At 42.3% G+C, this 27,213-nt stretch overlaps 1 protein-coding gene across 1 annotated transcript in view; it reads left to right on the top strand.

Annotated features, from left to right (window-relative positions):
* ROGDI (rogdi atypical leucine zipper) overlaps nt 1-27,213 on the top strand; it is a 397,000-nt gene that overhangs the window by 181,494 nt on the left and 188,293 nt on the right. The window contains exons 6-7 of the mRNA XM_078662917.1: nt 2,836-2,931; nt 10,850-10,948. Coding sequence (XP_078519043.1) covers nt 2,836-2,931; nt 10,850-10,948 — 195 coding nt within the window. The remainder of the gene's footprint in view (nt 1-2,835; nt 2,932-10,849; nt 10,949-27,213) is intronic.

Here is a 27,213-nt window from a genome sequence, read left to right on the forward strand (position 1 = left end):
TAAAAGAAAGCAAAAAGCCCCAGGAGATTCTGCATCTGGTGATGAAGACCAGAATCTAGTTTTGCCCACAGGCAAACTCAAGCGTGAGGAAGGATACCTTATATGGCTAAACTTCTAAGAAGCTTAAAAATCATAAAAATGTCAGCAGATGCTGAACAATCTATGAAAAAAGGGGATTCTGTCCCTCCATCTCAAAAACGTCCCGAAAAGACTACATCTGAGCTGGCTACTCCCTTCAAGAAATACTCTTCTCAGAAAACACGGTCGACGACTGAGTTGCCTCCAGAAAAGCAGCCTGTTAACTGTTGTCATGGGGATGACCACAACTACGGCTTCGGCCACGGCCCACAGTTCTTTGCTCTTTCTCTAAAAAAGTATCAACACTCGTGATAGAAATCTGAGCTGTATTGGTCTTGCAGGGAAAGAGTGCTCAGGGAGCTGCGCTCTGATTAGTTGAAGTTTGATTCTTGCAAAAACAATGTGAATTGGTGAACACAGCCACTTGACATTACTGTTGTTTTCAATGCTTATCTATGCACTACTTGTAATTATTACCGTGGGACTCCCACCATGATGACTAGGAAGATTCAAGCATGTTAATCTATGAAAGATATAAATACTGGAGATCCACAGTGTACAGATAAGTAACTTGTTTTTTGACCAAACCTCCTACTGTTCCACAGATCAAATCCGCAAAAGCAAAGCTCTCACAACCTGCATACATTTTTCATGGTGTCGGAAACAGACTACAAATCTCACAATTCACTGTTCAACATACAATGTTATACTCTCAATGGCACACTCTACCAGAATGTATCACCCTATTTATACTCGCTTCTTTATTCAAGGACCAGCTTCATAAACACCAGATCAATCCAAACGGGACCATCGGAATTTGGGAACACAGACTAATTCAGGGCACATTTCGTTTCTGGATCAAATCTGTAGCATCAAGATCCAGTCTGAACCATCTAGTTCCAGTTTCTACATTTCCAGATCCATTTTCACAACATCCTCAGATACCAAATTTGATGGCACTTTCTTTTTATGTAGGGTAAAGCGCTTCTGAGGGACTGGGAGAGATGTTAATCCCCCAAAGATATTGTTGCTTCTCCACAGGATAAAATGATTACAGAAGTAATAATAAGGGTTAGAAATAGGTCAGATAGTCGTTTACACCAATAAAAAGCTTAAAGCTCAGAATACATTGCAGGAAATATTCTGACAGAACCAGATACATTTCAGCTCTGGTGAATAAATCAAAATCCTAACTCAGAGGCTAGACCAGCGTGGTGCTGCCTCCTTGAGGGGTTAAAAAGGAGCCCTACTCCCCCAAGAATAGACTTCTTTTACAATGCGTTATACAATGGAAGTCATACATTTAGCACAATTATGGGAGAGTCGCACCGTTTGATCCAATCGCATTAAAGAGGGGACAAAACCGTTTCTGAGCTCACCCACTCAAAATTATCTCCGATTCACAGAATGCAGTTTTAGCCTTTCCCATCCCTGGTGCCCTTTGGACTCCTTAGTTGTTGATACAAATGTTATTACTTAATATACAAGGATAAGTCTCATATGAAGAATCACTTCATGGCCCTAATAGGTGAGGCCTTTGGTAAATTCACGGTCAGTGCAGCTGCAGGCTACAGACTCTTTTGAAGGAAATAAACTTCATTCTGTACACGAGAAAGTGACATTACTTCTCAAAACATTGTTTACAGAGTTACTTGTGCAGGGTGAGATTGAGGCAAAGAGACGGTTGCAAGTAGCACCGGACATTTTGAAATCAAGACCTACATTGATCAACGTTAGGATAAGCCCAGTTTTATCAACATAATGACCTTGTAGCAACTGCATTTTATTTGTATTGTGTTAATACTAGTATGCATCTGCTTAAAAGAACCTTTTTCAACACCAGCCTTCCAAGATCCATTTGTGATGCGCTTCTCTGGCCAGGTTTTTACTTTAAATTCTGGGAGAAATAGTATTGTTTATTCCATTTAAAAATAGGACTGCAAGTCCCAGAATTCAAAGAAAAACCTGGACTGGGGCAGCACATCACATATGGACCTGGGAAACTTGGCAGCTTTGGAAGACTACTATATGATCTCTGCACAGCAAGTGATTTGTGAATAGATTCACGCTGCGAAAAGATTTAGGTACTTACTCAAAACAGTATTTTTTGTAGCTGGAATCTCTTCTAGATATGCATGTTACTTCCCAACCTCCCTGCAAAGGAGGGGAAGTTAATGCAAAGCACATGTAAATAACAGAATGACTGTAAGAAAAGATAACATCTGAAGACTGCAACTACGCACTGTGATATTGTGGGCTTATGCGCAGAGTCCAAGCGAGTCATAATGACTCCACTTACGGTTGGTGTCCATAACAGAACTTGGGTTACTAACGTTGCTGGCCCAGACCACTAAATGGCAGAATTATGCACAACAAAAAAATAAAAAATCTTTTAAAGTTTTAAAACTATTGTTCGAGGTAAGAAACTAGTCTCTTGTTGTTGGGACTCGTATTAAAGCTGATGAAGATGCCATATGGAGGGGTGGAAGGAGGGCGCTCTAGGGCTTGCAAGTATGGCATGTTGGTGTTGTACGTATTCCTTCCAGGTTTGGAATTTTGTTTTTTCATACTCTCTTCAAGGCCTGCACTAAAATAAACATGGTAATGATTATATTGATAACAAATTTAATGAACCTATATTTATGAACTTGTTTTTATTGCTCCAAGTCAACAGATGTTAACTTTATTGGGTGATTGAGCACTGTTTTCCATGCTGATATTTTCTTTTGCGAATTTTCTTATTTGTCCTGTGATTAGATTCAAGATGCAAGAAACCATGTGAATCAAGCAATATACCTTCTAGCAAACAGAGATGAAAATTACAAGTTTCAAACTGGGGCAGAGGTTCTCAAGGTGAGTGACTTTCAGGATGTGATCAAAAGGCCTTTGATCTTTGTTGCATTGTTGAAATCATGTGCTGCAGGCTCCAGGTGTTGCCTGTGTCGGTTTCTCGTTTTAATCCTGCTTCCTAAGGTTTCAGATTGATGTCCTTTAAATTAATAAAGCATTGATTTCTTAGGTAGAGTTCACACTTGTCCCAGAGTCCAGTTCCAGATCTCAGGCATCATCTAAATTTTAGGTCGAGCCTGGGCAGCACACGCTGCTCTGCAAGGCATGCTGTATTCAGGTATGGACTTGAAGCTCCACCCATATTTTTCATTGGCTTGTGTCATTGTCCTTTGTAAACTGTGGCTTCTCATTGGTTAATAGGCTTAGTAGTCCTTCTTAGTATGGCCATGTCTCATTTTGTAACCTCCCATCAGGACACCCCCTGTTACCAGTGTTACCCGGTAGGGTTTAATTACAGCCTCCGGGCACTATTTGGTTAAATGGTTTGACACGCTCTCCCCCAACGCTTTATTTATTTTTTCCTAGCACGCCACAACACGCTGATGCAGTGGTGGCCCTGCCTTTAGTTTGTTGCTTTTGGGCTGAACGCGGCGCATGCTTTTTTTCTTATTATTTGATCCGTTTTTGTTTTACAAGTGCCCCAAATGGCGCTTTCATTTTCATGTCGGCCATACCCCTTTTTTTAAACACAGCTTGTCTAAAGAAAGGTGCGCAGCCGCTATTAAAGAGAAGCTATGATCTGGAGCACTTTTACAAAAAAAAGCATTTGTTTGTCAACTTGACAAACCGCTGCTTTTTTTTGTAAATGTGCCCTATGCCCTGCTTTCACTATAATGGTGGCCGCGCCCCGTTACTGTAGAGGAGCCGGGTCTACAGAAAGGGGCGTGGCCGCTATTAATGTAAAAGCGCAGCATGGGGCACTTTTCCAAAAATAGCATTTGCAATGCAATAGGTCCCGCATTTATGAGAGATTAAGCTATTGGCGTTGTCATTAACAATGCTAATAGCTAAAACTCGTAAATGTGAGACCTATTCCATTGAAAATGCTTGTACTCTACTTGTGGGTCAATCGGCTATAGCAGGGACACCAGAGACTAAAGCCCTGCTTCTGCCGCCGCCTGCCTGTACAGGTGCCGGTCTGGTGTCTTTTTGTAGCGCCTACTGTTGCCATTGTTAGCTCCTTGATGAAAGAGACATACGGTGAGATAAAAGTGGTGTGCATAGAATCGCACAAGGTGGTCAAGTGGGGATACAGAGTACTGCACTTCTTTAATTCGAAATGGAGTACCAGCACTTCTCAGCAGGGTCTCAATACTTTTAAAGGGAGAGTATCGGGACTTCACAATACTAGGCTGGTGCTGTGGGGTGGTGTACTCTTGTTTCTACATTTCAGTTTGAAGCACTGGTCTTACTCCACGGTGTGAACCGGAGCAGAGGGGTGACATGGTGGAAGACCACGAGGTAGCTCAGTTGGGTAGCATCCTTGCTGCAGGTGTTTGTGAGACATTGAGGTCACTGGTTTAAACCCTCGGGACTAGCTCGCCTTTTATCCTACATTAGTCAACACAAGGAGTGCTCTTAATTTGGGTTGTAATGACACCTTATAAAACGTGCGACCCATGCTGCTTTCACACGATGGAATTGACATACATATGCAAGCAGTCTTCCTTCCCCAGCAAAATATCTACACACCTGTCTTTACAAGTTCAAAACTGCCCTGACGTGCAAACAGGTGCCACTTTCATTTTCGTGCCAGGGCATCATTTCTGTCCCACCCCGACACTGTAGCTGTATATTTATGTAGAGTGTGAATGTATGTGAGGGCGGGGCCTGCCTCGGTTGTGCCACAAGGCTGTCTTAATCACCCATTCGCACACATGCTTGGTCATGTCCGCTCTGCTCCTTGGCTGTGGGAAACTTAAATGTAATCAACAGGCTATTAACGCAATTACCTGCAGAGTGAGCCCCCCGGCCTTTCCAGTGAGCTGGAGCCCGGCTCTGCAGCAACAGGCACTTGGAAGGCATTTGTTTGTATTGATCATTGACTGGGTGCAAATTGGGGCATTAATATAATAACGCGTGGTTGAGTTTGCTGTTTCTTTGAGTTTAAGGGCTTTCATAGCAGTTACCTTTATATCCCACTCACTTGTATCTTCACAAGCAGTAGCCAGAATCTAAAATGTTGTTCGAATACAGGCAGAACACCACGCCATTTGAAGTTGCCTTTCACTTTTGGACGTTGTGTGTGTTTACTGTGAATCACTGCAATAAAACGTTTCTCGTTACACAAAGCAACCGCATTTCAGTTCTGTGTCCTTATGTACTGTATAGATGGTACACTTAGGGTATGCTTTATTTTTTTTAATACATTTTAAGTAGTTGCAGCCATTCTTCCTTAGCATGCTTAGCTGGCAGACTGTTGTTGAAGCATTGGCTAGTTGATTGTAGTTAAGCTTTTTTTCAGCCGGGTCTGCTTGCTCAGTGGACTAATGCATCCACTGCAGGGCCTGTGTTTGACCTCATGGTCACAGGTTCAAATCCCAGTGTTACACTCAGCCTTTCATCCACCTGAGGTCGATAAAATGAGTACCATTGAGTTGGGTAACAATAAACATCTGTTATTCAGCGCCAAGATGCCCCATCAGGGGTGAACACGCTTTACAAATACACGTTATGTCACGTTTATGTTTTGTCTTTCTTTCAGTTAAACAATGAAGTGACATTCAGACAGCCTAGATTCAGGATGCTGCCTCCCTGCCAACATTTTAGGCATCCCTTTTTTTTTAAGTCACGAACATTCTGTTCAAACAGCTGTTATGCTAGGATGTAAGATATTACTTCTCACTAAATAGATCCAATTGTGATATTCATGTGCTGAATGCAGCCAAAGGCCTTCTGAATCAGTGTAAATAGTTGCAGTGCATATTACCTAATGTTCTATATGCGATATGCCTTCAACTAGTAATTGCCATTGGATCATTGTGTGCTGCCTCACTCTAATGCCTGTTTAAAGTAAGCATTTGCGATGCAATACGTCTCGCATTACTGAAAGTTCTAGCTATTGGCGTTGCAAATAATAATGGAACGCCAATAGTTCAAAAATTCAGTAATGCGAGACCTAATGCATTGCAATTGCTTGTTTGCTTTCTTTCCCTGCCTCCCACAACCTTGCTGTTTTACATATTTATTTACCATTCAAGAAACGTGTAAATAATGGGGAATGACCTATAGAATATCCTAAATTACACTGCAACACCGGGTGTCCCGGACATCCCCCTGATTGCATTAGCAGTAAACTAATCCATTTATACCGCACTGGGTAACCCCTGAACGTATATGTAGTGTACAGCACATTGGTGTTACAAAGAATGTTTTGTTCTAGAATAAAAATGGGTTCCATCTACAAATGAAAGATTCAACAAATGGGGGCTTCATTTGCCCCAACCTGCTTCGTATGTTCATTGCAGAATTTGAAAAGGTGGCTTTTAAGCATGCTAATGCATATAGCTTTCCGTTTGTAAGGCTCACACATGGAAGTACCCAATTAGAAAGCAGCTACAGGCCTCCCAATGATCATTTTGCATATTGCCTTGCCCCTACCCTCTTTGCTAATGACCCTCAGCCCACTCTATAAATCCTTATCTTGTAAGAGGGGGCGGGTTTCGAGTAGAGCTCTAGTTTTAACACTTTTTTTTAAATTGTTATCTTCTTGTTTTTTATAATGTAACCTGCGTTGCAAACACTGGTTAAACTTACCTTTCTTATTGTAAGGATTTTTATTAATTCAACAATAAAAATATTTTTATTTTGTTTTTGTACATGGAAGTACCCAAAAAAAATTATTTGTTCTCGGTTTCTAGTGTTACACTGAGCCCGACTCCTTCATTATCCTTCCAATTAGCCTTTCTAATTACGTTTTTCAATGTTTCTATTTAAAGGTGTGTTCCATTATGGCCACTCACTTCTGGAGTGCAATCACATTCGGGGGTTTATTATTGTTTCCTGTTATTGCACCTTTTCTATAGTCTTCCTCCTTTGTCAAGTTAGAGAGGGCTTTTTAGGCCTTTTGTTGGTGTCTTTCTCTGCCAAGTTGAGGCCCGGGATAGTGCCTAGTGTTGGGATGGTTCATGGTTGCTTCTATGAATTGTTTTGTGCAAGGCATTGCTGGATGGGCCGAGGACAGATGTTTTCTCCATAACAATTGCCTCGATGTCTGTTTGGTAGGTAAGCTGTATAGTGAATGCTTTTGTTGGCACCCGTGTTTCGCTGGAAGTGTCTTTGATCTTGTTCCTTCTCGGTCTCTGTGTCTCGTGGGAAGTTGCGATTTTTTGTGGGTATGTGCATTCGAAAGAGGAGCTGCATGTTTTTGAATTTTCCAAGTGTAATCTGCATGAGACCGAGTATGGGTTGTGCGATTGCTGTGCTAGTAGTGCCCTGTGCTGGTCGTGCAACGAGGATGGGTTATACATCTGTTGTGTTATGTTTCCTTTGTGTGTATGTGATATCGTCTCAGGAAGGATGAGGGGCGGGGGGGGGTTCCTCAGCGTTTTATTTTCGTCATGACGGGTACGGGTAGATGCATATAATTCTGTGCTTTGTTTGAGTGAGTGGTGTAGTGTGTTTCAATGCAGTAGGTATGGCAGTTGAATGAATGTGTGCCCTGTCAGTTGCTGACAGATGTCAGAGCTTTTATTGAGATGATCGCAGTACCTGCTGAGACTATTATATTCTAAGTTATGTTGTAACCTAGAACGAGGAGTAGGCTCATTTTGTGGACCTTGCTTGGAAGTCATTTCTTTTCAACATATGTCCGTTTTAATCTGGATAGCCTAGTTGTGTCTGGTAATCTGTCTGCCTGAGTTACCACTTTTGTCAGTTTAGTGTTACAGTGGGTAGTGCCCACAAAGAGTTCCACGACGACAATAATGCTAATGGCAACGAAGTGACTGATGGAATTTTTGACGTCTTCTCAGCCACTGGTAATTACTTGGGCCGCCTCCCAGAGTATCATTATTTAGCACACCATGTCACCTCAGTTTGGACCCAGCCAAATGCAAATCGGTCTTGACCCTGCTCCAAAGGAAACAGCACAGCCCGAACTGCCAGGCCAGGGCCTCCCTGAACCGGAACACAATCAACCCAAGGCCAATTTCATCCTTATTAGAGCTCATCAGATGGGTATACTTTGTTCCAGGGACTCACTGTGCACGCTTGGTTGTAGTGCTTTCTTTGCAACAGTCGTAGCCTTAAAATTTGACCAGTTAGCTGGTTCTCTTAGAGGTGTTCTGGTAGTATGAGGTATCCTGGTGTGACTCGCATAACTGAGTGATGCTAGTGCAGAGCAGGAATAAATACTGCCCTGGCCGCATTTTTCTTGCTATTCTTGATTATCAGGGGTCTAAAGATCACTATTCTCGATGAAGCTGCTACCTTGCTGTGAAACATTTGCTTAAACATTTTCCTTTAATTTGCTATGGTTGTTTTTTCACCTCATATGTGAAGTTAACCCTGGCTTATGTTTTGGCACGATGTGCCATCTGCAAAAATGGAGACTTAAATTTGAACAAATGGAAAAATACACGATGCCTCAATCGTTAGAGAGCCACTATCAATGCATTCATTTTATGGTATTCTTTTCACTGGTCATTTATTTTTGCTTTGCCATGTGAAAGGGGAATTGCCAAAACGGCCTTACTCTGCCTGTGGCCCAAGTAAACGTCTTACAGTCAATGTAATTTACATTGAATCTACATTTACCTTTTATTTTGGTTAAGTGAATATGCCTGGATTGGAATTGAGCACGCAATCCATGCCTGTTTGATTTGCCAATGTTTGTTTGATGTTTACTGGTGCCTGTTACTGTCTCTTTCTGCTATCTATACATTTTCTTTGTAATGCTTATCTAGTGTGGATCTAGCATCAACGTGCAAGGGCGTGTCCCACATTGCATAAGGGGGAGTCATTCAGCTCAATAAGTTTCATTCACATGATACATAACATAACCGATAAATTCTGTTCAATTCGATGTAGTCCACAACAAGTTGATACTTAAAATTGCTCAGTATTTGACAGTGGAGCTACAGATTGAGTCGAATTTTGAGCAGTGGCTATGGATCTAGTAAAATAAAAAAAAAACACCCAGAAGACAAACTGAGTTTAAGTGCAACTACATTATTTGATTTATGGAGTTTTAGTCTTGCAATGGTGTGGCTGTCGTTCTTTCAGAGCTGACCAGAAGGGTTCTCTGAGTTCTTATAGAGAATTGCTTTGTTTGTGATGTAGAAATGTTGATTGAGGTACAAACTATGATGGAAAGCAAGTGGAGACTCCCTTTGAATCAGGAAATGTGTTTACATTTTCTTTGGCATTTGATGGAGCAGGCAATATCATGGGAAACTGGCTTTACTGGTGCCACGGCAGGGCTTTAGAGGCCAGTTAGGAGAGTCTTGCACACAGCAGTGTGGAACAAGACTACAAACTGAATGATAAAAGCAGAAGATGGCATTGAGAAGGAAGGCTTTAATTTGTAGAGGAGATACCGCTGAAGCCTTTCTCCCCTGCGCTTGTTAAAGGAGTGTGTCTGGAGGTCGTGTTGGTGGGATGCGTGGTGGAATTGAGAGCTCTTGTGCAAAAGTTGAAATGTGGTGTGCTCCAATGTACCTCCAATTCCACAAACCAGGATTACATTTTTGTTTCATTCATTGGCTTCTCCTTCAAGGAGAACACATTCTTTCTTGGACTGGGTAAGTTTAGGGTGTAAAGTGGACAATCTAGATTTGTATGTGGTTAAGGTTCAACCTCAGTCGTTAATTAGTAGTTCCTTGATGTCAAAGCTGAAAGCAAATTTGAATGTTTTATGGATGAAATCTTGCCTATTATGGCAAAATCATTGTATTTAAAGTATTGCTACGGCATTCTACAAATTAAATCTAACACATCAAAATGGGCTTGTAATAAGGGTTCCACAGGGAATGTTTTTCTAGAAACTTGTGAACTGTGTGATATGGGCACAATGGAGGACGTGGCTCATGTTTTATTTTTATACACGGGATACCTCCAGATTAGGAAAAAATGGATAAAACCCATCTGTCGCCTTTTAGGCTTCCGACGTATTAAGGAAGGGGAAAGAGTGTTCAAAGGTGACACATCACAGACCATCGGCTTCAGTTTAAGCCGCTTTTTCCTTGCAGTGGCAATAGTCAGAAAAAGACGAGGCTTAAAATTGTAGTTGTAATAGCTGGACCAGTAAGAATAAGATACTTGGTATTCAAACTAAATTGATTGAATGAAATCAAGTGTAGAGCGCTGGATCTTTTATTGAAAGCACTATTTATACACTTTAGCTTCTAGTATGCAATGGATGTAATACCTTATAAAAAAAATGTTCTTTATGATTTTAACAACATTGTACTGTTCTTATAATGCTATTATCATTAATTAATAATAGCACCTGGTATTCTTTTTAATCCTATTTATTATATTCCTATTCTAAAATTTTTAATATTGTATTCCCTCGCCCATTTATGCTTGCATTTCCACAAACATGATGGACTGATTCAAATAGCGTGCTTGTAAATTATTAATGTCTGTTAGAATTGCGCGTCCCCTTAGAGATGATTTTGTATTGAGGCCATGGTCCTTTTATGTGTTTGTTTTCTTACCCAGGTATTGATATTGCTTGACCTTGATGGATGTTTTAAGATATTGTCTTGTATTATTGTATGATTCTTTTATGGTTTGTTTTAACGAAATAAAGATTTGAATGAGTAGGGGATGGGTGACTACTGTGGTGGATAAAATAACAGTGTCATGACCCTGATCGTGAGTCCTGCAGAACATGGGACTGATAGAGAGTGCTTGCAACTGCTATGATTCTCTTTCTTTTTCTCCCATACTTATGGAGGTTTATTTAAATCCCTAGTTGATGGATGCTGTGATGCTGCAACTGACCAGAGCTCGGAATCGTCTTACTACACCAGCCACTTTGACTCTTCCGGAGATTGCCTCAAGTAGCTTGACGGTAAACATTTACCAAATGAGATTATGGCTTTTGTGATGCGTTGTAACTTGGAAACTGTGCAGGAGTCTCTGTAAAAGCATGTTTTACTCTACCCAGTGGAGTTCCTTTTTCCTTGTATCCCAGAACATTTTAGAGATCCTCATTACCCTCTTTGCTTTCAGCAGTTTTAGAGAGGCCCCCACCCCTTTTTCCTTTTATTGAGGTAGGTTGGACTGTAATGTTTTGGGAGTTTGGTGGCCATTGTGCTTCCCTAGTGCCATTAACTTGCATAGAGGACAATAATAGCACCCTCAGTAGATTAATATCTGAAAGAAACAGTTAGTTATAGGTTTCTTACCTTAGAATTACCCCCAGGCGTCAGACGATCCGTAAAGTTTTTCGTCAGCAGTACCCCTGCGCGTCGGTCGACTCCGCGTTCGTCGTTGGCGTCGTGGTTGCCGGGATGATGTCAGAGTAGCTACTTAGACGCCGCCCTCGTGCGCGGACATCAGTTCTTTCTTTATCAGCGCAGATCCGGAGAGAGAGGTATCCACAGTCACTTTTTGACTGACTTTTTCTTGACTTATGTAGACATCGTTTTTTGAGTTCGACTCCTGGTGCATGAGGTATTCTGTTTAAAAGGCTCCCTTGAGCCAGCAAGCTGACGAGCTTTGGAGATGCACCTGTGTGCCTGTGAGTGGTACTGTGACCTGAGAGGAACTTGGCAGCATTTCTAGCAACCCCAGATGATTTTTCTTAGCTCTCCAATTCTGCTGCTCTCTACTGTCAGTCAAGTTTCTTTATTCGATTAATAAAAATCAAAAAAGATGGACACATAATACATTTCATCATTACATCATTACAACATTACATGCACAGTACATTGATCTATTGGTTACAAATTTTAAAAAATGCAAGAAATTCATACGACCATATTTCATAAAATTAATACATATGGGTGGTATCTAAAAGTTATAAAAAGTAATAAAAAACATCGTATATGCTAAAAATGATCAAATATTAAACAGTAAAGACCCTGAGTTTAAGCAATTCTTGTTAATGCGTACTCCTGCGACTAAAAAATTTGCTACATGGAATGTTACTTTTGCAGTGGGTAAAAGTTGCAGGAACATAAGTGCTGGCCTAACCTGTACAAAGCCTGCCTCACGCAAAATTGGTAGCAAGTATTTTTTCCTAATCATGGTATAGTGACCACAAAACATAATAAAATGTAAAGTGTCCTGAACGGAAAAATGATCACAGTCACAGGGTTTCGCATTCTCTGGTATATCCCAATTTTGATACTGGCCAAGCATTAAATGAATAAGGTTAAAACGAAATCTGATTAAGAGAAATCGATGAAATGGTCTTGTTACTAAAATGAGATAGGGTTCAATGCCCGGGACTGTCATTAGTATGTAATTCTTTCTGACAAGTGGCTTCTTTAATTCAGTTTCTTTCCTTTCTGATATATACATATTAGCCAAGCTAATTTTCACTGTGTTGACATCCGCTTTTGTAATACATTCTGGTGAGAAGAAAAGGTCAGGACGACCCGCTTGTGTAAGTTGTGACTTTACATATCTCACCCATGGGATGTTTAAGGCTCTATCCAAGGCTAAACAATCTTTGAGAATTATGATTTAGTGAAATCTCCTTGTTAAGCCAAATTTTTAGCCAGCAAGTAACTGGGGCTAACTTTAATGCGTCTGTTACGTAACCCAGACCCAGTTCAGCGTGTAGTAAATATATAGGGGTGGAATTAGGGACGGAAAGCAACGATCTCAGGAATTTATTTTCCACCTTTTGAATCTTGTCATGGTTCGTATGTCCCCAAATGGCGGAGCCATAATAGGCTATGGACAGGCATTTTGCTTTATATACCTTTATGATAGTCTCCATTGGGCGGGCTCCCAGCCTTTTCGTTAATCCAAGCAAAGCTGCAGCCGCTCTAGCTACAGCGTTGCTTTTTGAAAGTTGCTGGGGCCCCCAAGTTCCTCTATCATCAAATAAGACTCCTAAGTATGGAAAGGATGGGACTCTCTTTAGCTCCTGCCCAGTACAAAAATAAGTTTTAGTTTTCTTTTTTCTACCTGCAGCTCCAGTCATCATGATCTGCGATTTCTGGGTGTTAATTTTCAGATCTAGGGAGGCCATAAAATTACCAAAAGAGTCCAATAGATGGCTAAGGGCCACCCCTGAACGTGCCAGAAGGACGGCGTCCTCCGCGTACAGGAGGACCGGGATCTTTGTCTCTCCTGCACGCGGGATGTCCAGGGATGCGTCCGCCAAGACTGGCTCAAGGGCATTAATGTAGAGTGTGAAGAGGAGGGGAGCTAGGATACATCCTTGCCTAACCCCCATCTCTGATTTAAAATGACAGGTGCACCTGCCCTCCTTGGTGACTCTAACCGAGGCCGACAGGTCGCGATGAAGTTCGGCTATATAGCTAACCAGTGGGGGATCAAAGCCCATGTCCAAGAGGACCCCCCACAGCTTCGCCCTGTTAACAAGGTCGAAAGCTGAGGGGAGGTCCATAAAGACCATGTACAGAGACCCCCCCCCCCCCCGGCGATCGAGTACTTATTTATAAGGAGTTCAAGATTAAGACACTGATCCAGTGTGCTCCTGTTTGCCCTGAAGCCATATTGTGCATTTGACATAATCCCTTTCCCATCGAGCCAGGTGGTCAGTCTCCCCAATAGCACTCGACCCAGGATATTTACACTGGAGTCTATTAGCGAGATCGGCCTAGAACAGGCTGGATCTCTCCTCAGACCTTTTTTAAAAATTGGGATGATTGTCGATTTTGCCCAAGACTCAGGAAAGTTATAGTCTCTTGTATAGCATTAAAAACGTTAGTAAGAATTTTGGCCCAAAAAGTCGGCGCGCATTTGAAGAGATCAGCGGGTACCCCATCTGGGCCCGCTGCTTTATTCTTTAATGTATCATTTATGGCTTTCTCCACTTCCTCGGCCCTAAAGGCCGGCACCATTACTACATTTCCCGAGTACGTTATCTCACATGCAGTAGTATGGGCTGGATGACTATATATGTTTCCAAAGTGTGCCACCCACTGTTCATCCGGAATAATGCATTCTACTCCATGGTTCTCTATGCCCGAGAAGTAAGGAGGATTTATAATTGACCAAAATTTGGAGCTGTCCCGCTGTACCTCAGCCGATAATAAATCATTCCAGGCCTTATCTTTAATCTTTAATTTACAGGCCTGGATGGCTTGTTTATATTTTTTTCTAAGGGATGCAATAAGTGTTCTGTCCGTTGGTTTATCTTTTAGCGCTATAAGGAGGACTGAGTGGGCTTTTGTACAATTGTGATCAAACCATTTTGGGCCGAACTCAGACCTGGTTTTATTTTTACCGTTAACTCGGCATTGACTTGATGGCATATGACGTTAAAAGCCTCAATTAATGTTGTATTTGGGTCGATATTATCTAGGCAAATGCCCACCTCTGCCTCAACCTTAGCCAGGGTATCTTGTAGGAAGGTCGTTGGGATTACTTTGCCCCATTTTAGCCTCCGATGCTGGTCTTTAGGGACCAGGTCAGTGGCACAAAGATCCTGCGTCTCAATGCCTCCCAATGGCCCCCATCGAGCAACCTCCAGGATTATGGGATTGTGGTCACTAAAAACAGAGTGTTCTACCCTGTAATTTATGGTCTGCGATAAAACATAAGTAGATATAAAAATAAAATCAATAACCGTGCCTGTGTTATTTCCTACATGTGTTCAACCTATGCCCAGTTTCGCAGCAACCAGATTCATAGAGGTTCATTGAAGCCAGGAGAAGCTCCAAGGCCTCCCCCTGTTTTGTATGTTCAAAGTGCGTCGGGAGCGAGTGAGGGGGACCCTCGCTATCTTCCCTTAGGCACTCAAAACTACATGGGTGAATATTAAAGTCTCCCATGAGTATGGCCTCAAACTCGTGTTTACTGGACTCCCTATTCTTGTTCAAGAACTCTCCTAAAGAGTCTAGGTGCTCACTTGGGGTGTGACTGACTGGGGAATTATAAAAATGTATCGATAATAGAGTGGGGGAATTAGTTATCTTAAGTTCGACAACTAGACAATTTCTAGAACCAGAATCAATCTGTTTAGCTCTACCTGTAATATTTAATGAAATGAGTGTAACTAGTCCTCCCTTCGCTCTACCAGCCGTGCTAGATTCGGCTGGAGTACTAAAGTGAATATATCCATCCAGAGCCATGCTATTTCTCGTGTCCCATGTTTCTTGCAATGCTATAATTTCATGGGCTCTAATCATACCCAGCCAATTTTCATCCTTGCTTTTGGATCTAAGGCCGGCTATGTTCCAGCTGAGGATACTACATGTAATTTTGGGAGATAATGTAGCAGCGGACTCTGATTTTTTACCACGTTGGTTTGGTTGTCAATCAATGTCGTCCATCCCAACAAGAGGCAAAAAACGGTTTGAAAGAGGTATACCCCCGCATGATGTGTTGACCTTATTCTTAGGTTCCTTTGATAATGTGATATGTTGCTCAGATGGAATACAGCATGCCCTCGATCTGGAGGTACCTTCGTGTGCAAGTATACCTGGTTGGGGTTGGCTGTTGGATAATGATACAGGCCGCCTACCGTTCTGTACATTTAAAGGTGGATAGAAAAAACCCAAAGGATATGGTCTAACCCCTGTTTTTGTGATCTCGGAGCCATCCTAGAACAATCTATCAGCGGCATATTTCTCACCAAAATTCACAACAATACAGTCCCCTGGTATTGACTTGGTGCCCTTTCCTACCCACCCCACTCTCCTAACCATAGTGATGGGTGCAAATATGTCGCTGTCCCCACTACAGTAGTGTCTACACCACTCTCTGGTTTTGCTTGGAAGGTCCGCTGTAGATTCGGTGACCCCATATGCTAGGGGTGGAATCCCGGTTAGTACAGCTACAAAGGGGGTGGCATCAGGGGGGAGATGCAGCCTAAAATTACTAGCTCTATGAATATTTGTAGTGAGATTTGACTGGGATATAGTATGTTTCTGGGTGGTAGAATTGATATCAGATGCACTAATGAGGGTGTTTTCTTTACTATGAGTCGGATTTATATGGTCACCTCCGTTTTTAGTGTTCGTTTTTGCTCGCGTGTCAGGTGTAACTATGCTTGGACCAGAGCATTCCATTGCTTCCAAGACTATGGGGGGACCAGGCTTAGGGATGATGTTCCCCTCCCGGGAGTGCGATAAATAGTCCTTTATAAAAATGTCTATAGTTTTGCACCTTTTTAGTAAGCCGGCTACGCAAGCATTAAGTGAGTCCACAATATCTTTAGCAATACTCACGAGTAGTGGTTCTATTCGTGAGTTAACCAGTTCCTCCAGTTTGTCTCCCAAAAATGTGTTCATAATTTGTCCTTGGTCTTGATCTGATTCCAAATGTTTTGTTTTACGGGCACATTTTTTGGGTTTTGACTGATCCGGATTTGGAGGCTTCCCAGGGCTGGGCTCCTCCTCCATTGATGGTATACATGTATTGGTAACAATGTCTTGTGGTATGTCAGAAACAGGGATTGTGTTCTCGTGTGGGGATTCTGACGAGGTCGGATGGGTAGAGGACTTGTTGGTAGTGCCATTTATCCTTTCTAGTTCCAGAACCTTTTCAGCATTAGCAATTTTTTTGTTTATAGCCCCCACGGCAGAAGTTAAATAAGAGATGATGGGGTCAGCCATACGTGGGACTTTAGCGTTTTTAGTACCAGCTCCCTCCACTCCCATCAGTTTTCGCTTACCCATGGTTAGCAAGTTAGAGGGGTGGCCCGGCCTGGCCCCTGACGGCCCCTGACGGCCACAGACGGCCCACCCTCTGCCCGGGCTCCGCCCGGCGCCGTCCGCGCGCGTCCCGCGGGGCGGGAGGCGCCTCTCACCCTTGTAGCGCCTCCGTGCGCAGGAATGCCGTCACAGGTGTTGCGCCGGCGGCCGGGGCAGCTGGGGGATGTAGTTCCCGCTGCGGCCGGACCGTCAGGAGTGTAGCCAGCAGCCGTTGCCCTCACGGCCCGGTAGTGGTGAAGGAGATGTCGGTGTCTCAGCAAAAAGTCTATGCAAGCCCTTCCCCTCACGGCGCTTGTCAGAGTAGCTACTTAGACGCAGCCCTCGTGCGCGGACATCAGTTCTTTCTTGGTCAGCGCAGATCCGGAGAGAGAGGTATCCACAGTCACTTTTTGACTGACTTTTTCTTGACTTATGTCGACATCGTTTTTTGAGTTCGAATCCTGGTGCATGAGGTATTCTGTTTAAAAGGCTCCCTTGAGCCAGCAAGCTGACGAGCTTTGGAGATGCACCTGTGTGCCTGTGAGTGGTACTGTGACCTGAGAGGAACTTGGCAGCATTTCTAGCAACCCCAGATGATTTTTCTTCGCTCTCCAATTCTGCTGCTCTCTACTGATGACAGGCTCAACCCAGAAACACGTGTCTAGAGATATACAGCAATGTCTGCACCAACTTTGGTGAAAAACTCCAGCTAATTTTGAAGTAAGTTTGAACTGTGTACTGCATTTACCAGGATGCGTAGGGGCAAACTGTGCTGGGACTGTGAGGCAGTGTGCCACTAATCCCCATTCAGTAATTAAATCAGCCGGCGCCCCATCCATGGTGGAAGTTATCTAACTCAAGATCTCGAAACGTGGTCAAACAGACTTAAGAGAGAGTTGGTCCTCAAAAGGGTTTTAATCCGACTCTGCAACAAAGATTGATGAATTCCTGAAAATAGGGGGTTTCTTTCTTGTCTTACAGATACAAGCAAATGTTGGGGTGATCTGGAGCACACACATCATTTTTAACTTATGGCAATACAGTCTCTTTAGGAGCATACTGCTAATAACTGCGCCCATGCTGGCATAGTGCATTTTACTGTATTTTAGCAATCTAAGTTATTTTACTATAAAGATTATAAGTAATCGTACGGTTATTAAAGAATATCATTAGTGGGGAAAAAATATCATTACTAATGCACTCTGGTCAGCCAAACATGTGAGTAATGTTCCCTCTGAGTATTTGTCTCTGTGTGCGTCATCGAAGAGTGTCTATCCACTGCAGCCAAGACTTTCACCACCTCAATGTGCAAGCAAACGGAGGCCATGCGCTACAAGATCAAAGATATGTTTAAAAAGCACTGGCTGACTAATGTGGTAAAATAGTGCTACTCCAACTCCTTAAATAAGGATTGACATCAGCCTGCTAAAACTGTGGCAAAGACGGAGTCTACACTTTTCGTTCACAATTAGAGGTGGGTGAGCCACTCAAGCGCCCTCTGGCTCAGCTCGAGTTCATCTTGGACATTCAGGCCCAAAATGAACTAAGGCTTCTTTGGCCACTGACTGCCTTCCATACTATTATGTCATGCTCCCAGATCTCCATCTCTACTCCTGCAGCACTGGTGCTGCCTTCTGCTGTGCAGTGCAGAGAGGCTGTAGTGAACACCTACGGAAGTACTTTGCAAGTGCTTGCATAGGGGTGTTATCATAATGATGTTTCAAACAGTCCCTCTCTGAGCATCTTTCTAGTCTCTACAGGATCTTGACACTCAGCCCTCATGGACTGCTGTTCCCCGTAGCGAGAGGGTAATACATATGCAAAAGGCCTGTGATGAGATCCTTGTGTAAGGCTGTTGCAGCCGCAGCTTTGCACTAAATCTTTGTGGGTGTGAAAACGTGTATCCGGTGAATTATTGGAACCTACAGGGCTTTGCCTTGCTAATACGTGTAATTGCATTTGCTCTGGTGCTGAGTCTCTCTTAACATTGGTGGCTTATGTTGATATCTTCTGGCTTGTGGACACGTAAGTGAGACGTGTCTGCTTAGTCAGCGTTGAGTCGGTGTCCTCGCAGCAACAAGTGGAATGAGTGCACATGTGGTATTGTTGTACGTGTATTTGTGTACCACCTAGTACCTAGTATGTGCATAGAAGAAGGCATAGGATGAAGGTGTGTGCCTCTAACTTTTTAGTATTTGTGGTCTTCAGGTAATTCTACAAATCGCACCAAAAGGACTGATGGTGACGCATGCCTTTTCTTTAGGGCGATGCAACCAAAAGGCACACCAGGTTTCTGTTGGTCTTTGCCTGTCGCTCCTTTCACTGCCTCCTTTCCTTCATCACATTTAACATCAGCTTAAAGTACATCATTTCAGGATGTACGCTGTAAACAATGCAGTCTTATGTTGACATTTTAAATTGTCCCCACTGGGGTGACATCAAGAGAGGATTGAGGGCCTGTTCGTCACCATAGAGGTGCGTGCCACGCTGTCTCTTTTATTAAGGTAATTGTCTTTCCAATAAATTTTGCATTTGTTTCGCCCGTCTCTGCCCTAGCATCTGAACCCACACGTGTTCTCCACAGAAAGCAGCCTGGATCTCCTGCCAAGTGTGGCAAAACTTTAACTTTCTGATGCCAGAACTGACAGACATTTTATTGTGCCGTGTGAATTAAGCTGACACATTTGAAAGTAATTCGCTCACTAGTGCCGCCCTCCCGCCATAAACCAAGGCCAAGCAAACGGCAGACGCCTGAGCTTGGCGGGAGATACTCTACACACTCAAAATCTCAGCAAGTGTTGAGGGGACGAGCCAAGCCCGGCTCCTCCGCCCCTACAGATACCCAACTGGTCCCTACGGGGGCTCGCATGCTGCTCCATAAATATTACTTCTCAGTCAGGGTCCATCCACTCAGGGGGCAGAAGGAGTGGCCAGCTATTGAAATAAATAACTTATCTACTCATTCCAGGTGGGTGGATAACATTCATTGTATCCGCAGTGATTGCAAGTATTCAGTTTGTGCCATGAGAGATGCCTGTCATCCCCCAGCGGATTCTAAAGAGGCCTGTTCAATAAGGTGCAACAATAAATTAATGTAAAGTGCTCCGTCTCTCTCGCCTTTTCCAACCCTCACATACCAAAGCCGGAAGCGCCAAGACCAAACAAGAGAACCGCTCTGTTGACTCACAACAGTACAGTAGTGGCTTCACTGCAGTTTCATCCCGCTACCAAGTAAGCCCTCCCCAAGGCAAGCGTGCTATCCGTCCGCTCATGCGTTTCGATGCCACATCGGATGTGTGAAGTGCTACAGAAATCGAAATACAATACAACACAAATGAAACCAGCACTGGCAAAGGCAAAGCCACGCGGTTTCGCCTATTGAAGAACTGTAATCTTCATTCTCAGGGAATACTTACTAATAAAAAGAACTTGGCACAGAAGCTGAAAATATGAAAAAACATCTTTATTACATTTAATAAGTGAGGCCACGTCACACAGAAGCCGTAGCAACTGAATGAGGTAGTCTGAGGAATACAGAGAACAGAGGCCTTTTATATGCTCTCAGGGTTACAAACTTCAGCATACAAGTAAGGGGCAGTCCTAGCTTTTGCAAGCATGCAAAATACCTAACATTCCTTCTTACACAAGCCGGACAAACCCATAATAAAAGGACCACAACCCATATCATAAACAGACCATAAAAGAAGGAACAGAAAACAGATAAGGGGTGTGTGTGTGCATACCAAACTCTACAATGGCCTGTACTTTAATCCTCAATCTTGATCAGCTAAAGGGCAGGAACTGGTTTAACAAGGTCAGCTTAAGGCAACAGGGTCAGTTCACTCAGGTCAAACAGGAGTCAGCACAAACTCAAGCTAAGGTCTACACGTCCTTAAAAGACTTGTTTTAGCCACAATCATGGCCTATGTGAGGGCAACCACAAAATGGCTGCCATACACAAAATGGAACCCACGGGTTCAGAATTCACAGAACCTCAGACCCTCCTTTTGCCCTTACATAGGCAATCACTCAGTCTGAATCGATGTCAATATTATCCGTTATTCCCTTCACTAAGGCATTATTCCTCGAATTATCTTTCATGGAACGCAAGGGATAGACTTCGTTGGCATAAATAAACATCGTCTGATATGCCCATACAGACCCATTGTAACTAAATGACAGAACCAAATAGGGAATACCTCTATCTGTAGTATGTGGCATAAAACCACACACCCAACAATTTGTGGTGTTCATTACTAACTGGTGTTGATGCAGAAGCTGTACAAAGGAATTATTCACAAATTCCGACCTTCTAATCTGCTCGTGTTCAGGTAAGATATGAAAAGAATGCAAAGAAGTAGTAGTAGGAAAAGACATAGGTTGGGAGGTGGGTGCAGAAGTCAATTGGGTAGTGAAAACAATCCCACCCATCAGAGACCACATCATGCTTAAAAACACTAGAAAACACGTTTTTAAGAACATATAGACAACAGGAGAAAGTAATGACCACTATTACAAACAAAATTTATTGTTTTTCACAACCCTAAGCAGAAAGCAAATCCTAAAATTATCTAGTAACATTTTTATGGCTCTATGGCTCCTATGTATTTCAGTAACTTATTATATGCTCTGGTGAAACAGTGGCGAGAGGTGAAAAGGGAATACTCTTCCACAGAGAATGGACTTTATTCTGCTTTTACTAAACATAATACTACTTTAAAACAATGCCAGCAAAACAGCAAAAATTAGTCTCCTAACACCCATTATATGCAATCGCACGGAAACCACTTGTGAAACCAACTATGCCCAGAGTCCGTTCAAAAGCCTCTCTGGCAGGCTTCTATTGTCCATCAAATCTTCTTTTGTTGTTTTCTTCCGCATGGGCCTCTTCATTCAGGTCTTTCATGTAAATGGTGCTTCTCAGTATCCGTTGGAGTGCCCTCCTGGCAAACACTCATAGCTCATTCGAAAGTCTCAATGTCTCAAGGCAGTGCACCAGTATCTCTCCTCTGCGGCAGACACTACAGATAGCATGATCTTCATTGATCATGAGCACAAATCATCTCGTGCAGACCCGGGACCATTCTCAGACTCCAACACTCAACATTCAGTGTCAGAGGACGCTCAGGCTGCTCTTTCATGGGCACCAGAATGGAGTGCCTTTTGCCAATCTTGGATCCTCCGGTGCACTGCACTTCCGTTGGAGCAAAGGAAAAGGGGGGTGGGGGGGTGTGGCCAAAACTCAGGCCAAGGGACTGCACACTGTCAGAGGTTACCAGTACATGACAGGCGCTCTTTTGCACTGAAATTCTGGTTCTGTGATGTCCAATGCTGTCTGATGGAGCAAGTGCGATGCTTTAAACAGTTCATTGTATAACAAGGGGACTGAAAACAGGTGGCCTGCAATCTTCAAAGGAGTGGCCATACGCCATGGGACAATTCTGCGTTGAAATACACTGTCATTCTTAAAGGCAATACAAAAACAAAGGCAGTAGGCAAAACAGTGCCTCTAGGCTCTTCAATTGGGTTTCCGTGTGAGAGCATATCCTTCACCATCTAAGGGTAGATAGCGACATGGGAATTCTATCTGAATGGATGTCCTCACACATAGTGGCATCGTCTAATGGGGTAAACACATTTTATCTCAATGATTACATATAGGTGTTCCTAAATTCCTTATCTAGAACATCTCAAAAGAAAAATCGCATAATACAGATTATCAGGGACAACGGTCTGGTTATACAAAAGGGAATTATACATAAGATGGGGGTCCATGGTACATTACTGCAATCTGAAAGTGTGAACCTGAATAATTCACCAACAATAAAGAAATGGGCTAACTGGTGAAAAGAATATGGAAAAGGGAAATGGAACTAGGACACAGCTAAAATCCCAATAACTAGGCACGATGCGCTTGGGTGATAGTCAGGCATGTGACACAATACCAAGAGTATGGGTGATACACAAAAGGTCAAAATAATACACAAATTTAAACTCTACCACTGGCCGCTACACCTTATATGGTAATCTCAGCTAATGTTCCAGTTCCTTCTTCAGGGAAAAATGAAACCTGGTTTCCTTTATGGTACAAGGCCATACACTACTTAGGAAGCAGAACAAAACTGACTAATGTAATATAAAAATTAGGTCACCATGCACAAAAGTCACAGATCTATAATTTATCCATACGTCCAATTCAGGATACATAATTTTAGGGCTGCCTGTTCCTTTAAGGGGAGGGGCAGTACGTGACTAACAGCATGTGACACACTTTGGTTCTGTATATCTCTTTTTTATTTTCCTTCAAATATCATTAAAGCCAAATTTGACATACACTGATGAAGTGTTGTCTGTTTTTTTGTGAAATTTAGTGTCAAAGCAAATCTACCCAACTGTTTGCAGGATACACATCGTCATGTATATCCCTTCACAACACAGGTAAACTTGTAATAGTATTATAAGCAGCAACATAAAACAAAAACATGCAAAAAAACGCACAAAACGGACATGTCAAGCCATCAGATATACTCACTGTATGTCAAGCACAAAAAGTATAGACAAAACAATAGCATATATAAATGAGCGGTGACGCACAACGCCAGGTCATGTACTAACAATATTCGGGCCTGCTTAATTTGTCAGGTTTAAAATCCTCACCCTCCTTTTGACAGCAAATCACCAGGTAGTGGAGATTTGGCTGTCAAATGCAACTTACTGTGTGTCACTTCTGACACACAGGACCAGCAGGAACAATTCATAAAAGGATAAAATGCAAGAATATGTAAAATGCACAAACATTTCTTTTCAAAGAAATTACGCAAAAACACATCTCTTTTCAACCAACCAAACTCACGTGTCTTGTCAGCCTTAAAATCACCCAGAACAATCCATGAATGATCTGTGAGCAGAAGCAAAAAGAAAAAATACACAACACACAAAAGAGAGACATTTCTCATGACAAACAGACATCAATTATAACTTTTAATCAGAAGACAAAACATGATACACATTAACGGACACAAAAAAAAATCCATTACTTAACTGTTACCATCTTGTCAGTCAGCTTGCAACATGAAGCCCTTTTAACTGTCCAAAGGTAAAATTCTTTCACTGACACTCTGCGTGTCCCGTGTGCCAACACCCTTTGAGGCTCTCCTTTTCCAAGCAATCATTTCTCCATCTGTTTACACTTACTCCTAACTCCCACCTTACTGACCTTAAGGTCAAAATCTGCCTTGCGGGCTACTCAGCCCTCGATCTCTTCCTCACTCTTAAGGCTGAAAAAAAGACAAAAAACCTTCCCAACTCTTTCTAACCTGCAATAACCAACCCTATTTAAAACACATGATATATATATAACTCCTGGTAGGGGCTACAATTTATTTCTATACTTAGATTATTAAAACAGTTACTGTGACTAATTCGCAAAACATAATAACATAACATACCATCTTTAGAACAGATGTTTGCTATTACCCTATGCAATGGTACTCATTTCAGCAACATTAAATGAATCTCACTGGGCCATTTAAAAGCAAACCCCAAATAGGGACAGTCTGCAAATTTGTATTACACCTAAATATATGCATTTACTGAAGCCTAAAGCACTTTAAAGCTATCATAAATGGCAAGAATGCTGTTTTAAATGGTCTGTTTTACCCAAATTCGACTTTGATGTTTGGGGCACTTAAAAATAAATATCCTATACTTGTGATACATATTAATCATCCTCAGAATGTTCTTTACAAATTACAGAGATTTTTAATCAGACATATCCCATGTAAATCTTTAGAAAAATGAGTTTTGTATGCCTGCGCTAAGTGAAATTCCATATGCTAATGTTCTCATTATGCGGTATCATTACCAAGACAGGGTCTGGGCTCACTGGCAATAAGGACAAGCCTCACAATCAATATCTACAAACCAACACGAGCACCAATATTGCCTAACTATTTCCACAATGGATCAAAAAAATGATCGCTCGAATTACCGAAACAAAACAGTAACTCTCAGGGATAGTATTTCTCCGGATTAAATCCAATACTTTTTTATTCTTTTTGCATCAAAAGAGCCATATAAATGAGCAATTTTTCATTTTAAATGTACAAACTGTTTAAACTCCACATCACATAAAAATAAACAATTTCTTACAATCTACCAGCTTTCATACAAACACTCATACACGACAAAACATTAATATATATACACACACAAAATTTCTGGAACTATACAAAGTTATTTACAATTTCCTGATATTTGAAAACATAGCATTGGAAAAAACAAATGAAATTTCTGGTATTTTAGTAATCAAATGGGGTATTCCTAATGCTGGATGGGGGGGTCTACGCGTTTCGATAACCCCTTCGTGAGGGGAAATCTCATCAGGACCGGGAGCCTGTAAATGAAGGACAAAAAACAAATCAGCCTACGGAGAGCCATACCTCTGGCACTACAGTGAGGGGGGGAGGAGAAACTAATCCTACCTCTTAGGTGCTCGGTTTTCTTTAGGTGAAACTGTAATGAAAACGAAGCCTCTTTTAAATTCTATTCACCAAGAGATTTGAACTTTTTTAAGATAACAGACTCATACGTGCAATACTCACATAAGTTAACCCATATTGCAGATTGGCAGGAAAGGTGGAGTTGGAAATCTGTCAAAATAGAGCGTTATGTCAGAGCTTAGCGGGATTTTATTTGCAGGCTCTTTCGTTATTTTTCGAGGAACAATGTTGGTTGGGGTCCACTTACTTAGTTAGAGCGAGTGTGGCAGCCGGACTTCGGTTCCGGGTCTGGTTGGCGTACTTTAGGCTTGGAATCACTAAAACGGAAGAGGGGGGGAGACTCGCGTCAGGTCTGGGTTCTCACCTAATATTTGCTCCGTTTTTGCATTATTGTGCTTATATTTTACCTTTTGTAATCGCTTGCGCTGGATTGATCTGGAGTCCACACTATTCGGCAACCATCATTCTGTGCCGAGGCTTTCACCAACTGGTCGGTCTCGTTCCTCTCGCGTCTATTGCTTTTGAAACACTTCCTGGTTGGTGGAATTCTGGGGGTTGTGGTTTTAGTTGCCAATTGTCATGGAAACGAAATGCTTTTCGTGGTGTAACGAAAGCGGGATAGCGTTGATATGTGAGTAATCCTTATGGGCAAAAGAAAAGTTGCGGAACTCACGGATACTGGCTGAATGTTGAAGCCAGCCCGTGTCCTCATATATTCTCAGATGATACACCCAGAGCAACAATAAAAATGTACTTTAAAAAAAAAAAAGAGACTAGTAATTATTGCCTGGAAGTACACAAGGCTGCGCCGTGGGAACTTGTATGTGGCCTTCATTGATTTGAAGGCCACTTTTGATTCTATTCCTAGGGACTGTCTTTGGTCTAGTCTTTTGCATATGGGGGTCCCAAGCAATATTGTACTTCAGCTCATCAGATTACATGAGAACACATATGCAAAAGTGCGCTGGGAGAAAGGGGGTGAACTGACAGAGGAGATACCTGTAAAAAGGGGTGTGCGCCAGGGCTGCGTCCTGGCGCCAACCCTCTTTCTCCTGTATGTTAATGATATGACTACGGCACTCAAAAAAGTTAACCATGACTCCCCGAAATTGGGAGGTGAACACATCTGTGCCTTAACTTTTGCAGACGATACCATCCTGTTATCGCAAACCCCAAGGGGACTGCAAAATCCTTTAGATGCACTGGATGGTTATTGTAAACAAAAGGGTCTTGAAATCAATCCGACTAAAACTAAATATATGGCTTTCAGACCACACAGATGTTTCAATAATAAAATGCAGTCAAGTGGAGTTAGTTTGGAACAGGTGGCAAACTTCGTTTATCTGGGGGTGACCATAAATTCTAAACTCTCGTGGAACCCACAGATCATGAAATCTAAAGCTGTTCTTAATCAATATGCTGGCCCAGTTGTAAAAAAACTTCTATCAACCTCATCATAGGCTGTTACTCCTGCTCTACTTGTTTACAAAGCTAGGGCTCAATCGGCTGCTTTATATGGCTCAGAGTTATGGGGAGGCGGGAGTCTTGCCCCACTAACTGTAGCAGAAAATAAAATCATGAGGAGATTCACTGCCCTCCCACAAAATACCCCAGTGATACCGCTAATGCTGGATCTGGGACTTAAACGAATCGAGCACAGGGCAATATGGATGTCCCTTTCCTATTGGATTAGAGTATGGACAACCGAAGAAGTGTTGATATATAGAAAGGCGATAGGTGAATTGATTAGTCTTGACACCTTTGTCACATTTACTTGGTTGACCCACATCGTTCTTGGTTTTTGCGACTGGGCCTGAGTAGATACTGGGAGCATCTGGAACAGCTCTCCCCTGACTCAAAGCTGGAGTGCAAAACTATTTTTTGGAGTTATATTGACCAAAATATTGCAGTACGCCCTGACTATGGATCCCTTACTAATCAGTTTTTAAGCTTTAAAATAAGCCCCTCCTTTGAGCCGTTTATGGATGATATCG

The sequence above is a fragment of the Lissotriton helveticus genome, chromosome 10 (assembly GCF_964261635.1).
Source record: "Lissotriton helveticus chromosome 10, aLisHel1.1, whole genome shotgun sequence".
NCBI lineage: Eukaryota > Metazoa > Chordata > Amphibia > Caudata > Salamandridae > Lissotriton > Lissotriton helveticus.